Source organism: Centruroides sculpturatus, unplaced genomic scaffold (genome assembly GCF_000671375.1).
Source record: "Centruroides sculpturatus isolate CEXI.00-Female unplaced genomic scaffold, Cexi_2.0 scaffold1257, whole genome shotgun sequence".
Classification (NCBI taxonomy): Eukaryota; Metazoa; Arthropoda; class Arachnida; order Scorpiones; family Buthidae; genus Centruroides; species Centruroides sculpturatus.
Window position 1 is genome coordinate 71,140 of NW_019385383.1, and position 15,036 is coordinate 86,175.

Sequence of the window (15,036 nt, forward strand, 5' to 3'; positions counted from 1 at the left end):
AATATCGATATAAATTTTAAAAAATGGGTCTTTTCATAAAAGAATGTTTCCAGGGATAGGACCTTAGAGAAGTGTATAGAACCCTAACAAACGTCTTTCAAACGTCATATATGTTGGGCCTACTCTGCCTCAAAAATTTTTTTAAAACATAAAACAAATAAAAACAGATTTTTACATTTATTAAATGAAACTTTTTATCACTTTCATGCCATTTGTTTGTTTACATACAACACTAAATTTTGGAGCCATTCTGTGCCTGGGCTACAACCAAAGGGTCTTGCTGACCTTCCCCATAACTGAACCAGGGTATGAAACATATTCTTCACACCAAAATGTAAAATATTATAGATGCTAAATTAAAAAAAAAGTTTCTTGATGAAAATTTTTTACTTTATCAAATTAAAAATCATTCACTCAGCGATTAGTTATGTTACTCATAAATAATTCACATTTCCTTAATTAAAATTATCGATATTATTATATTTAGAAATTATTATATATTTTTATAAAATAATTTTTAAAAATTATAAAATTATCACTAAAATGATTCATCTAACACAGAAAACATTAAGGTCAGTTGATACGCGAGGATGACAATTCGTGAATCATCTAATCTAATCGACTCTCAGATTCGTTTCGAAGTAATTTAAGTTCTATTTAATAACTGAGAATAATTGTTTCGATTAATTTTATAATTAAAAATATCTTTAACAGTTTTATCTCCGGAACAATTCTCTTTCAATGCACTGAAACAGGATGTAGAAAAGTTTAAAAGACGAAAAGAGATATTGTTACTGCTTGATGAGTTTTGTGAAATAAGATAGACACGAAGTTCTATACTGATCTAAAAATTAGATATTTACAAGCTGTACAAACCCGTAATTTATTTTTATATTTATATTTAAATAGAACAGTTTAGAAAAATTACAAAAATTAATTTTTCTATCAAAAAATCCGTAAGGAGAATTGCCTGAATATTTTTTAAGCGTAGAAATTAATTTTTTCAGCTTTAGGAATAAATCGATTAACTTATTCTTTCCATGAAACATTAAAACAATTTTTTTCAATTTTAAATCATTGAAATCCATATTTAATAGCTTTTCCTTCGGATCTATTAATTACTCTTCAAGATTACAAGCAATGATTAATGATAATTTTTGTAATTTCAAGAATTTTAATTATAATTTAAAAATAATAGCGCATAAAAACTGATTTATAGTAAAAATTTCTCAAATTTTAACTGGAACTTAGAACTTTATTGTTCTTTATCCAAGTTAGTTTCAACTAGTCAAAGAGATATTTTGATAATTTTATATATAATTTATTCATATTTAATGAGCAATTAAATAATATTTAATTTATAATGTTTATTATTCTCAAATTAATATTCATTTGTTTATCATTAATATTAAATTATGAGAAAATTAAAACTTAAATGTAACAAAATTAATGAATAATTTAGTTACAAATTCGATTTGTTTACATCGACTTATAACTTCAGAATATGTTTAAAACTTAGTAAAATATATTAGGTAACATTTATTTTATTGATTCTAACATTAAAAGGGCACGTTAAAACAATTGTAAAAGTATAACTTGAATACTTACCAATTATAATAATTATTATTAATTAATAAATAATCTCATCCAATATTTCACTTTTTTTATATAAGTGATGAAGTTATTAAAATAAATTTTATTCGATTTACTACTAATAACTCTTTCTAAAAGGGATTACTCAAATGAAAATTTCTTAGTGAGCTTGATAAAATATAGGAATCTTAATATATTCATAACGTTGTAAACTTAATAAGAGATTGATAAATATATCTTTCTATCTCATCAATTTTGATACTATTTATGTTTTTATTGGATAAAAACAAAAACAGAATACATAATAAATTAATATTTTTAATATTTTTAAGTTCTGAAGATATATAACGAATTTATTAAAAGAAACTAATGTGATGCAATGATAACAAAAGAAACTAAGAAGAGAAGATGGAGACATCTCCACAATGATAACCAATGGTAAATATCATGACTTATATAGTTTAAAGTTGTAATATCAGGAAAAAATCAATAACAATTTTAAATTTTATTAACATTAACATGAAACTTATCTGATAATTTCATTTTAAAACTTTCAGCAGCAATTTCGCTTCAGATGTCAAGATTCAGTACCTATTATATGAATTTAAATCTCCGGTTTCATATGGCATTAAAATTGATAAAAGGAATCAATATTTTGGGTAACAAATTTCTCTACTTATAAAGGTTAAAATTAAATACTTATCTAATCGTTTTATTTTTTAAAGTATAATATTTCTAATTTTTTTTTCTCTTACTTTATTCCTATTAAATCGAATTTTATTAAATATACAGTATTTATATATTAACTCTTAATTGTATTTAATATTCATAAGTTAATATTACAATAATAATTTGTAAAATAATAATAATAATATACCTGTAAATCATTGCTGAACTGACTATTACAACTAACAAAATACAGGCCAACACTCCACAAATTATCTTACGTACTTTAGCTAAATAAAAAAAAGTAAATCTTAATTATTGTTTGGTTATTTTAATCATTCGTTAAATTCATTAAATATTCATTTACTTACTTAATATATCTGGACATTGGCTTCCATCGAAACCACAAGGTGGTTCGTCAAGAGGTGCTTCTCCTCCGATCCAATCAATTTTTCTTCGTTCTCGAAGACTCTAATTTATCATAAAAAATTTAATTATTAATATTTTATGCAGCAGAACTACTTTACATTTTCTTCTTTTACGGTCGATATAAATTTTCTATTATCACTATATTAATCTCACTTTATGACACTAATTTGACGAGAAATGGAATGGCTCACTTTACGACGGTTAAGTCGTAAACGAGGATTGTATATGTATTATACACATACAATCAACAAAAAAATTATTGGCACGTCAAAAATTTTTCATTTTTAATAGACGAAACGAAAAGAGTTTAAAACTATGCTGTATATATATTTAAAAGTACAATATTTATTATTAAATGTTTTTCAAATTGATATATCAATAATAATATAAAAATCTTTAGAAAAAAATTGAACATTTTAAAACACTCATTTTAAATCTGCCATGTGCAAGATATCTTTCTTCTACCAATTTTACACTTAATTAGTATTTAATATACTTTTAATTGACTTTAATAATTATTTACTACGTTTTAAGATTTAAAATTCGTTGTATTTATTAATTTATGTGTTATAAATTTGTAGTATTTGATAGTAAGTAAATTTTAGTAGATTTAAGTATAGTAAATTTGTAGTAATAAATAGTATTTGTAAATCATAATCTGAAGTTCATTAATTTCTTAAAAGTTGTCAGTTGGAAATGGAAAGATGCCATAAAGTTAAAGAGTTATAGCTCTGTTTTTTAGCACTCAGCTTTCATCGTATCTTACAACGAATGTAACAAAATACTTTAAAAGATAAGACTACTTTTCCCGAAGAAACTTTTAGTTGCGGCCTTCTAAAAGAAGATAAAAATCGACAAAGCAAATTCATTTGCAAATTGTTCATAATGCCATTCAATATAATGTAATTCTTATCTCTTACCCTAACAGAACTGTTGAACTGTAACAGAACGTTGAACAACGTTCTGTTACAGTTCAACAGTTAATAGTGTTTTTAAAAGGTAGGAATTCGTTGGAGTCCGATTGTATACTTGCTTACACGTAACCTAAATGTATTCCTTATTCCATAATGTAGACAAATTCAAAGTTAGTTGCTATTTATCTTTTGTTAAATCAAGAATAATAAAGATCTACAATACACTATCAAAAGCTCGACATAACGAAATTATTTGAGTTGGGCTTATTTAATATGCTTAATTCTAGAAAACAAATTATTTGTATATTTTCTCCATAAAAAGCATTTTAATTTTTAAATTTTTTTATATCCTATCAATTTAATGTTATATAAAATTGATGATTTTTTAAGTTTAGTTTTATTATACAATTTATCATCCATGATTCATATATTATTTGAGCCATGGGTGATAAACTGAACAAGGTGAGTCGATCCAGCATTTGCATCTAATACATAATACGTGATACCATCTCACAATTTTATTGGTTCTTGAACCACGGAATGAACATCAACAGATACGAGCAGAACAGAACTTCCAGAACTATAAACTGGCCATTTGCAGCCCTACCAACAACACAATATTTGAGGCGGAGCGTTAACGAAATCTCTTCTACGAAATCTCTTACACAGTTGTGTTCGTTCCCAAAATTTGATGAGCCGATTTTGATAAAACTTTGCTATTTCCTATTTATTGCGATAAGAAATCAAAAAAAAATTCAATAAAAAATGAGAGTCCATAACTTTGTTTTCGAGATATAGTGCGGTCAAAGTGATAATGTCCGTGCTCTCTGACTCAATTGAATGCACATAACGGAATTTAGGAGCAAAGATTTAAAAAATAGCATTGTACACGCCTAACGAAAAATGGGTACCAGAAACGAACAATACACAAGAACAAAACAATTGAATTCGAGATAATGTAAACGTCACCCGTCCGTCGTGGTCAAGTGTAAGGATTGCCTTCTGGTGTGGCCATCAACCGTTTTCTTCTAATTACAAATACACACACTATTTCTCTAACAGACTCTTTTTCTCTGTAAATATGAGTATGAGAGTGACACGTGTTTGAATGGGTATGTAAAGACATACGTGTGTGTATGCATATGCGTGTAAGAGCTCACTCTTACACACGCGTACTCCCTTACATACCCATTCAAATACGTGTCAGCGCTCGGGTTAGATAGAGCGTTAGAGATAATTTACATGTACTATACTAATTAAAATTTTTTAATTACAAAAAAAGCAACTTCTCCTCAATTCTATAGCAATACGACAAAGTCGCATGATGTCTCTGGTTTACAATAACCCAATATATAATTTAAAATGTTTAAAGTATTAGGCTTAAGTTTCTATTTATACAGTTTCACTTCTTTAATATTTCTTATAATATTTAATATAATAGTATGGACAATAATATTTATTGATGTACAATATGTACATAAATAAATTTTTATAAAGCTCTATAAATTTCAGTGAAAAAAAGGATTTTATTTATTAGAGATAGACAAATATCACTTTTCTCAAATACTCTCTAGTATTTGAGTATTTGCTCTAATTATACTGATTTTTATTGAAGAATGCGCTAAATATCAATCTGCAAAAACGTATGAAAATGATAGTATGAACGTATGAAGGAAATGTTCTGAGCTTCTCCAATTCATTACTTTATAAGCCACGTTCTATACCTAAGACACGAATATTATATGAATAAATTCAAAAGAATGCGTTCTATTAATGATGAACTCATCTGAACATTCACGTGTCTGAGTTGTCAAAGCACGTAGTAACATGTAGTTACTGCATGTTTTGACATACTGTATGCTGCATGTACAGTAGTACTAAATTATATTACAGAAGAACAATTGATATCAATTCCTGCAGCATTATGTACATTCAAAATACCCAATTCAAATGACGAATAATTTTGGCATCATATTTGTGAACCGCATTCTTAAATGTATGTTAGGCTCAAAGAACGAAAATGCTCATTGAGCGAAAAAAAAAGTCCACAAGGCGTTGCGGTTTCTTTAAATCACCCACAATGCGTGGTAACTAATTCAAAAAGACCACAAAGCGAAATTCGTGTCGTGGCTTTCATGATATTTGACCCCACGCGTTGTGGTGATTAAGAAAAGCCATAACGCGTTCTGAACGTTAGCCGTATATACTGTAAATAACTGTAAATTTATTAGAAAAACATTATTCATTAAAAGATCATTGAACTTACAATTTCGTTTTTATCTTCATCCATAATAAATATACCAGCAGAAAGCATAACGTGTGATACTTCAAGATTTCCTTTCAAAGTATGATTAGCTGGTTTCGGGTATCGAGCGAACAATGTATAATTTCCTTCAACTTGTCTATATTTATCGAAATGCATTTCAACACCCGAAATACCTAAATATTTCATTTTAAAATTATTATATAAAATTTCGAATATTTAAAGAATTTAATAGAAATACTTACTTGTATACTTCGTTTTGTTTAATATAAGATCAATGATACGAGTACCATTTTTAGGATCACCTTCCTCTTCTAATATATTTTTTAAAGCGTCAGCGAAGAGCATGACTGCATCGTACAGATAAACAGCAAACATTGTCACGTGCTAAATAAATTTAATTTAAAATTATCTTTAAAAGGTAAATAGTATGAAAACACAATAAAGATATGAAAAAAAATAATATATAATTAATAAATTTTCTTCGGGGATATGAAACGAGATCCCCTTAACTGAACACCGAAGCATACATATCTAACATGAAATAATGAAATTCGTATAATTATCTGGCTTCTGAGGATTATCTCCTAAGATACATTCATTATTATGTTATAAGGTTCTAAATTTTTGTATATAATAACATATTATATGAAATACTAATTGATAACTTTTTCAGAACATCAAACATTAAACATGAGGTTCCTTAAAGAAGATTTCTTCTGAAATTCATTGTGAATGTAAGAGGGGTTAAGAATAACGACATTCAGATTACTAAGCGATTGTGAAGTAGTCAAAGACATTAATTAAACAAATGGAAACTTTATTAATAAAAAATAATCTATACTTTTTTTAATATAATTAATGATTTTGTAGTAATGAACAATGTATTTTTTAATAAAATTATTATTTTTTTAATTAAAGTTTGTGTTAAAAATTTTAATCTTTTGCTATCTTAAACGAGCAATTATTTTATTGTGACATCGTCATAATGCTAGGCTGCAATTTTTAATCATATTTTTAATTAATATAATTTAAAATATATGTTCTACATCTCAAATTGGCTTGCCCCTGTACATCGTACTTTTCCTGTTAACAGTAGTGTTCTGCCGGTCATTTATGTAACTCTGTTCTGGGGAAATTTTCGAAGTTGACTTCCGGTTTGCATCGGAAGTTCGTGTATAATTAACTGGGTCCTACTGCTTCTTAAGGTGACCATATCTGGTCTCGACATTCATCTATCTAGCACCCTTTTCGAGATTAAGGAAAAACAGACAGACAGACAGTGGGAATTTATAGGTCAACTTTTTACTACAACTTTTTCAAATTGCAGTCCAAGCAGATCTATAAAGGGCTATGTATATCTACAGTAATAAAAATTAATCAAATATTTATTTTAAGTTTCGACATTTAATTGAATAGAAAAAACGTTCAGTATTTTTACATTTAATTAGTATTAATAAATAGATTTTTTATTTTTTTTTATTTTATCATTTCTTAGATTAGTAGGTTTACGTTTAAGTGCGGATAAAATGGGGAAAACAAGAGAGATTTATAAGAATTTATATGTTTTTCCCTTAAAAATTAATTAAATATATGCCAAGAACACTCATAAAGATTCCTGCTTATGATAAGTTAAATATAAAACAAAACAACGATGAAAATATTCATAATTGAAGAGTTATGCTATAATGATATGCATTCAATGTGATTCAGTTAACAGTCTATGATTGATATGACTGAAAATTAAAAAAAATAATTTTATTTTCTTCCGAAAGAAAATTTATATTTATAAATATCTTCCCAATTATTAAACATAATTAAAATATTATTGTTGGTGCTCTAAGAATTTATAATATATTTGTATTGATACGGCTTTCTTATTTTGTCACCAATTGAATCAAGAGTTCATTGAGATCTTCTATCTAACAATTGATCATTGTTAGATAGAAGATATCCAGTAGTATGCAATTAAATATGTATTATAGATACACATAAAACAAGAAGTTTTATGTGTATCTATATTTTCATTCCTGTTTCTATCTAATAAATGTCATAATGGCTCAGAATGGGGCACTGAAATGACTATAATCGTATGAACTAATGAAAATTAGAATGTCTCTGCAAACTAGTAATTAGATCCCACCACCAATCTCGTCTTCATTTTTGTAACAATTCTGTTTTTCTGTAATCAGCCTTTCATCTAATTTCTGGTTTGTCTTTATTCTTTCTGGTAATGCATTCAGAAACATCTATCTATCTTTATTTTTATTAATTTAAAATAATTAAATTAATTACTTATAAATTCTTCTCTTCAGAATTGAAATATGTAATAGGTTTGCATTAGCCTAATTATTTTACATTGTATCCAACATATGAGTATCTTTCAATTTATCCATACGTTGAAATTACGAAACTCGAATTGCTTGTGATAATGCGTAGCAACAGATAATTAGATAATGTTTTCAATTCAGATCGTTAGATGTTTCATAATATTTATTCCAAAAATACAAGAAATTAACGTCAATAGTCCTGAAAATCATATTAAAACAATGGCATAAATGACATGACTCGCACTGTTGACGAATGGAAGACACGGAATGAACAATGTCTTTCTTTCATCAATACCACGAGATGAAAGAATCACCTTTATAAAGAAAGGCGTTATCAGAAAAGTGGAATGGGATAAGTCAATGTTTATATATGCCACCGATTCAATAATATAAACACGCCATTCCACTATTTCATTTTCGGAATAACTTTTCCTTATAACATTGGTTATTTCATGCCATGATATTGACGAGAAAAAGAAGTAAACCTATTTTTTTCTTTAATTATGGGGGTAATTATTTTAATTTCATTGTTTTAAAATAATTTTCAAGATTATTAACATGAGTTATTTGTATGTTTTTCACTTCCTTCACTTTCATCCCTCTTTCTCCATAAGAGAGGAATAAAATTCATTAATATTCATGTCTTATCATTTAAACTAAATAATGAATTTCTGAAAATTGTTTGTTACATTGTTAAGTATTTAAATCAAATATTTTATTGTTATAAAATTTAAATACGTGAACAAGAATTCCCACTTATTTCAATATTCCAGCAATGTACAATGGATAATTGAAAATCTACTACCATTAAATAAATAGAATTAAACAAAAATAATTTTCATAATTAGCATAATACATTTCGCTACTTCTGTAACAAATGGTTTAATTAATTTATATATTAAAAACTATTATAACTTTATATATAAAAAATAAAATAGAATTTAAATAATAGGAGTATTAACAAATATAAGTTTAAATTAATTAATGCAAAAACAATACACTAATTAATTTAAAATAAAGTTTTGCTGCAATTAATTGCTTATATACGAGTATATTGTTAATGTAATTTTTAAAGTTAAAATATCATAAAAATAAATCTTACTTTTGTATAATGGAAAGGAGAAGGAAACTTAAAGGGTGGTTTACGATTATAAGCTTGTACTGTTTTTAAGAATTTTTCATATTGTGCTTCGTCTGTTGGACTTGGAGCAATTACGAGTAACGATTGTGCTGCTTCTAATGCTAAGTCTATGTCTCCTCTTAAATGTTCTTCTTTGTCTGGGACTAAATAATTTCAAGTTATTATTATTGTTAGAAATATCATTAAAATGTATATAAATTTTAAAAAAATGTATATTAAATATCATAAAATATAATAATTCTTCAAAATTTTCCCTTGAATGGGGCACTGTGACTCACGTGGCTGTTGGAGTGACAATTTTTGTTCTCCAGTGATTTAAAAATATCAGTTATGCACTGAATAATAAAAACTAAAAGGTGTCAAATGTTTAATTCTAATGGTTAATTTTTTATTTATTTTCTTTACATTTTTAATTTTTGATGGAATTCACACTCTATAGAATAATTATAATTTACTCGCGGTGTTATGCCGATATCATTATTATGTAGATTAAAAATTATCTTAACAAGAAAATGGCGGAGATTGGTGGTAATTAGTTGTATCTGTCGCATCTTTTACATTTGAAAATTATTTTTAAAGATTCAAAGATGCTCCACATCAATTTAAGACGAAGGAATTAATTTTCAAGTTCTGCATTAAATTTTATGTAAATATACATATATATCAAAACATTGATAGCAAATAATTAATATAAAATAAGTTATTAATGTAAAAGCAAGTGAATAATAATTTAAAATTTTAAATTTTAATTAAAATAAAATTTCAAGTGTAATTAATGGAATTTTTTGTTTATTCTTTGAATAACTGTCAAAGATTCAAGTGAAAAAACTATACTTGAGATGTTATATTTCTATTTATTTAATTAATTCAATTTAGAAATATAAAAAATAGAATTTAATTAATTATCTAAGGTAATTAAATTACAGTTAATCCTCGCTTTTATGTCAATAAATAAATAAATAAATAAATAAAACTAAATAAATCTACTGTAATTGGTTTCTGAAAATCGTCGTAAACGGGGAGTAATATTTCCAATATATTCAGTATTATTTATTGAGAATATAATTTAAAATACACAGTACTACATAGAAGTGATTGAAAGAAAATATACTTTATATAGTCTCATAAAGCGTTACCGCGCTCTGTAGTAGAGCTCAGGCTCACGTCTAATGTTAAAGTGCCAAATTTGACCATTAATATCTCAAAGACCAACAAACCGATTTGGATGAAATTTAAAATATTTAGTCCCCGCGATGAAGGCTACGGAAATCTTAAATTTTGAATAAATTCGTTGAATCGTTCTGGACTTACGCAATCCCAAATTTAGCATTTTTTCCACTAGATTTACAACGAGATTTTCGCGACACCAAGCTACCGAAAAATCTAGGAGGCTGCATACTGTATACTTAATATCTCTTTCGAGAGCTGATCGCTTCTTTTGTTGTCCTTTTAAAGGTTTTATTTAAAAATGTTGAGTATTTATAGAATTATAGCCCATTTTTTAAATATTAAAATTTTATTGAGCAATCGTTATCACGTGACGCGACGTTTTGAGATTACTTTTAATCTATTAATACAAGCCTAATGATTTAAAAATAAAATATTTATAAAATAATGCCCCATTTTACTTTTATGGTTCTTATGTACCTATAAATAACAAGGGAAAGTATTGGAATCGTGTCAAACTTGACCCTCCGAGTTTTTTGTAAACATCCGTTTTGAGACCTTTTGTCTACTACTGTATAGCCTATAGATGACAGAATGCTTGTATGTCTCTGTTCTTGGCATTTTATTATATTTTTTATTATAATGTATTTATTTTCTGAGACACTGAGGAAAGTATAGACTACTATGTAAACCTGGACACTCCCCCATTCATGATTCCACCCCCTCTTATTAACTCTAATCTTTTTCATGATCTGCAGTGAAGTTTTCATACTTATTCTCTGGGACATTGAAAAAAATCTGCAAGCTACCACTATCACATAAGTTATCATGAAAATTATTCTCTTATGAAGTTATTGATAACCGAATAATACTTAAAATCCCATAAAAAAATAAAAATAAAAAAACTGATAAAACCAGGTTGAAAAAATAGAGCTCAGCAGAAACATCTAAATATAGGAAACGTTTGAAAGTTGTGGAATAAGAATAGTGAAAGAATATTTGACAGTAAGACTCAAAAATCCCTGTAGTTGAAGTCTGTGTAATGTGCACTTTATTCACATGTTGAGTCTTACTGTCAAATTTTCTTGCACTATTCTTATTCCACAACTTTCAAACGTTTCCTATTCTTAGATGTTTCTACTGAGCTCTATTTTTTCAACCTGGTTTTACCAGTTTTTTATGAGATAATATCAGATTTATATCAACAGTAAAGGAAGAATTTACTACTGTATATTTTAATTATTTCAATTAATTAAAATATTTGTATATACAATGCAGAAATTATACAAACTTATTAACTGTATTGATATATTTTTTAATAATTTAAAATGTAAATTAATTCATCATTTTTTTGGAAATTTTTAAAAATATATGTTATAAATGTTTTATAAATGAAGCACTAAAGTATATTCTATATAGAACAGACAAAGGGTCTATCAACATTTCTTCACTTTTCGACATTTTTGACAATTATATTTCTGTAAACACTGAGTTTTGTCATTTTATGAGCATTACAGAAGTAGAAGCAAGTTTTTGACGTGAAAATTTAGTTCTAATCTGCAAAAGTTGGGAAAATCCTAATTTCAAATTCTTCTTCTGCTGTAAAATTGCCTTTAAGTTACATAGAATCCACTGGTTCTCACCTTATGATATGGAAATCAAATTGCAATTGGTGCAGTTGGTTCAACGAATAATAAAAATATTCATTACAATTAGTTTAAATAGAATTATTCATTTATTTTCCAAAGTAGCAATTACCTATCTAATACTGGGTAATCATCAATTTTTTTACTATTGATACAATGCTACCTCAGTTACAATGTTTCTATTTCTGGTTTTGAACTTATAGTAAACTCTATTCACTGATGTATTTTCATTTCAAAATACATCAGTGAATAGTGAATCCACATATATTGCTTTAATAAAGGAAAGTTCAAAACATACATCTTATAGAAAAGTTAAGAAGAGAGTCTCGAATATTGAAAATACCCGAGCATCTTCCTATAAATTTCCACTTGTTTTATGTAAGATTCATTTCCAATAAATATTTAATAAAAAGTAAAATACATCTGGATACGAGTCCAATTTTGCTTGCCATGTCCACGTGTTATTATTGTCACGTGGCATACTATGTGCCAATATGGACTGAAAGTTGTTGCTATAGAATTACTGACATATTACATTTACATACAATTTATTCCACTAATCATTAACAGAAAGGTAACAGATTGAAAATATTAATAGAATAATTTTAATGCTCTTTTGCGAAAGAAAACAAAGTTTGAATGGCATTACACTTTAATTTCTTTTTCCCATCAACTCTCACTTTTCCCACATTTTGAGTTCAAAATGAACTTCACACAAACAAGAATTATTTGTAGATTTTCAATTTTCTCAGAGCACTTTTTCAGCCCAAATTTTTCTCTGAACATGATTTCTTAGAAAACCTTTCATGATATATCCTTTTGCGGAAGAATTAGAACGGCTAAAAGCTGAACATCCAGACATTATTTCAGTGATATCTGCATAATAAAATTAAAGGGTATATTCTAAAACTGGATTAAAAATGACTTTAAGACACTTTTAATGCATTCAGCAGAATAACAATACAAAAATACTAATATGTAAAAGAATCATTTGTATAATAAATTTTTATATGTCTTTTAAATTGTAATAGCTTTACAAATGATATTTTAAATAATCACTTATTACCAAATAAATGCTACCTTTCAATAACGTCCAAAGTACTAGTGTGTCTTTGTATTGTTACTGTACAGGATGTTTTAAATCCGTTGTTAGTAAACAGTTAAATAATACTGTACATGCAACTGATTTAATCCTGAAAAATAAATCATCATTATCAAACCTTAAGTTGTTAAATTTTGTTATAGAATGATATGGTATTATCGAAAATGTAACAAATGTAATGTCTATCAAACTGTGTTCTGCAGACGCTTCAAAGTTTGTAAAGTTCTTAAGAAACACGTCAGAGACGTCACCTGGTTAAGGTGAATGAAGTTTTAAGGTAGTCACGTGACACGTTTTGTACGAATTTACGCAAAACTAGCCAAACAATGCCGTCTCTAAGTATCTATATATTTACCTATACATTTCTTATATTCCACTAGAAAATCTATATAATTGCTTATTTTTAATAGTTAATTCAATATTCAAAATAACACATTATTAACTCCAAAATCAATTGTTTTTTGTAGAAAATTTCTAAAATGAAAATAATAAAAACTGAGGATGCATCGACAGTGACACCAACAACATCTCAAGAAATATCCTCTAATATGTTGAAAATACCAGAAATTCTACTACACATATTTAAATATTTAAACGATCTGGACTTGCAACACTGTGACAAAGTGTGTAGTTTCTGGAAAGACCTTACCGAAGGCATCTTATACAAGAAAATAGCAATGTTTCGAAAGGTAATTACGTATTTAATTTTTCTCATCTAATTACTGTATTATTTCACTTTTTAGTCTATATACAGACATCTTGCTTAATAATCTTGCATAGTAATACACTTAATTATGTGCTTAGCTTTAGAAAAGATTTCAATGCAAGTCCAAGAAAATTCTACTGGACATACGTTCCATATAGGCCTATATTGTATTAAAAGATTATGAGAGTAACGAGCATTCGATATATTTGCATGATAATGTATGAAAAGAGTATTTAATATGTGTACTTTTATTTAACGATCTATTCATATATGCATATTCCTTTTAGAGTGCAATTTCAACTGTCCAATTGTACGTAAAACCTGCAGTCTTCATACAGTCACCACTCGATATAGTAAATAACTTTGTGACTTTTTGCTAGTCATCATGCATATAATTAATTCCACATGGCCAATTTTTATCAAAATGACTTGTAGATTACAAAATTCAAAATTACTAACTGGACGTTTACCTGTCCATCTAAAGATACTTTTTATCATATTAACTTTTAACGTAACACTGAAATTCTAAATAAATTACATACGAGGGAATCTTTGTATAATAAAGGAACTTGACCTTTTTAAAAAATGAATTCGTATTCTTTCTAATAGCGGGTCTTCGAATTATTATATAACTGAATTAGACAATTAACAAATCTATAATAGACCAATTTTTCATAAAATATCTCTATCCAGAGAATCAAACTTCGATTGCAAATCTATTCATCTCGAAAACATAGTGAGATGGATGAATAACATAAGCAAACTGGAACACACTACATGACATTGGAATACGGCTAAGTTCTTGCCAATTTTTTGGCACGCCGTTTTACCACTACTGTTAATGGCGAAATCTGGTTCAAATTGGGTGAATCGGTACTTGTAAAACGTGTTTCTGCCATTTGTCAATTTGTGTCGCAACAAACTTAGCTCGTTGGCTTCGTTTCAGTAATATTAACATTCATAATTTAATATAAAAATAAACATATATTAAAATAGGAATTATATTAAAACTTGCAGTGGTATCATAAAAAATTATTTAATAAAGTCGGACATACCTTGCAATTTTTGTGAGTTTTTCG

The 15,036-nt window shown here is 26.9% G+C and overlaps 1 protein-coding gene across 1 annotated transcript in view; it reads right to left on the bottom strand.

Moving 5' to 3' along the window:
- Positions 1–15,036, bottom strand: part of LOC111638378 (receptor-type guanylate cyclase Gyc76C-like) — a 126,885-nt gene that overhangs the window by 13,017 nt on the left and 98,832 nt on the right. Inside the window, exons 5-10 of the mRNA XM_023384079.1 lie at positions 9,298–9,479; positions 6,111–6,252; positions 5,869–6,041; positions 2,631–2,730; positions 2,471–2,549; positions 2,349–2,355 (exon numbers count right to left, since the gene is read on the bottom strand). Coding sequence (XP_023239847.1) covers positions 2,349–2,355; positions 2,471–2,549; positions 2,631–2,730; positions 5,869–6,041; positions 6,111–6,252; positions 9,298–9,479 — 683 coding nt within the window. The remainder of the gene's footprint in view (positions 1–2,348; positions 2,356–2,470; positions 2,550–2,630; positions 2,731–5,868; positions 6,042–6,110; positions 6,253–9,297; positions 9,480–15,036) is intronic.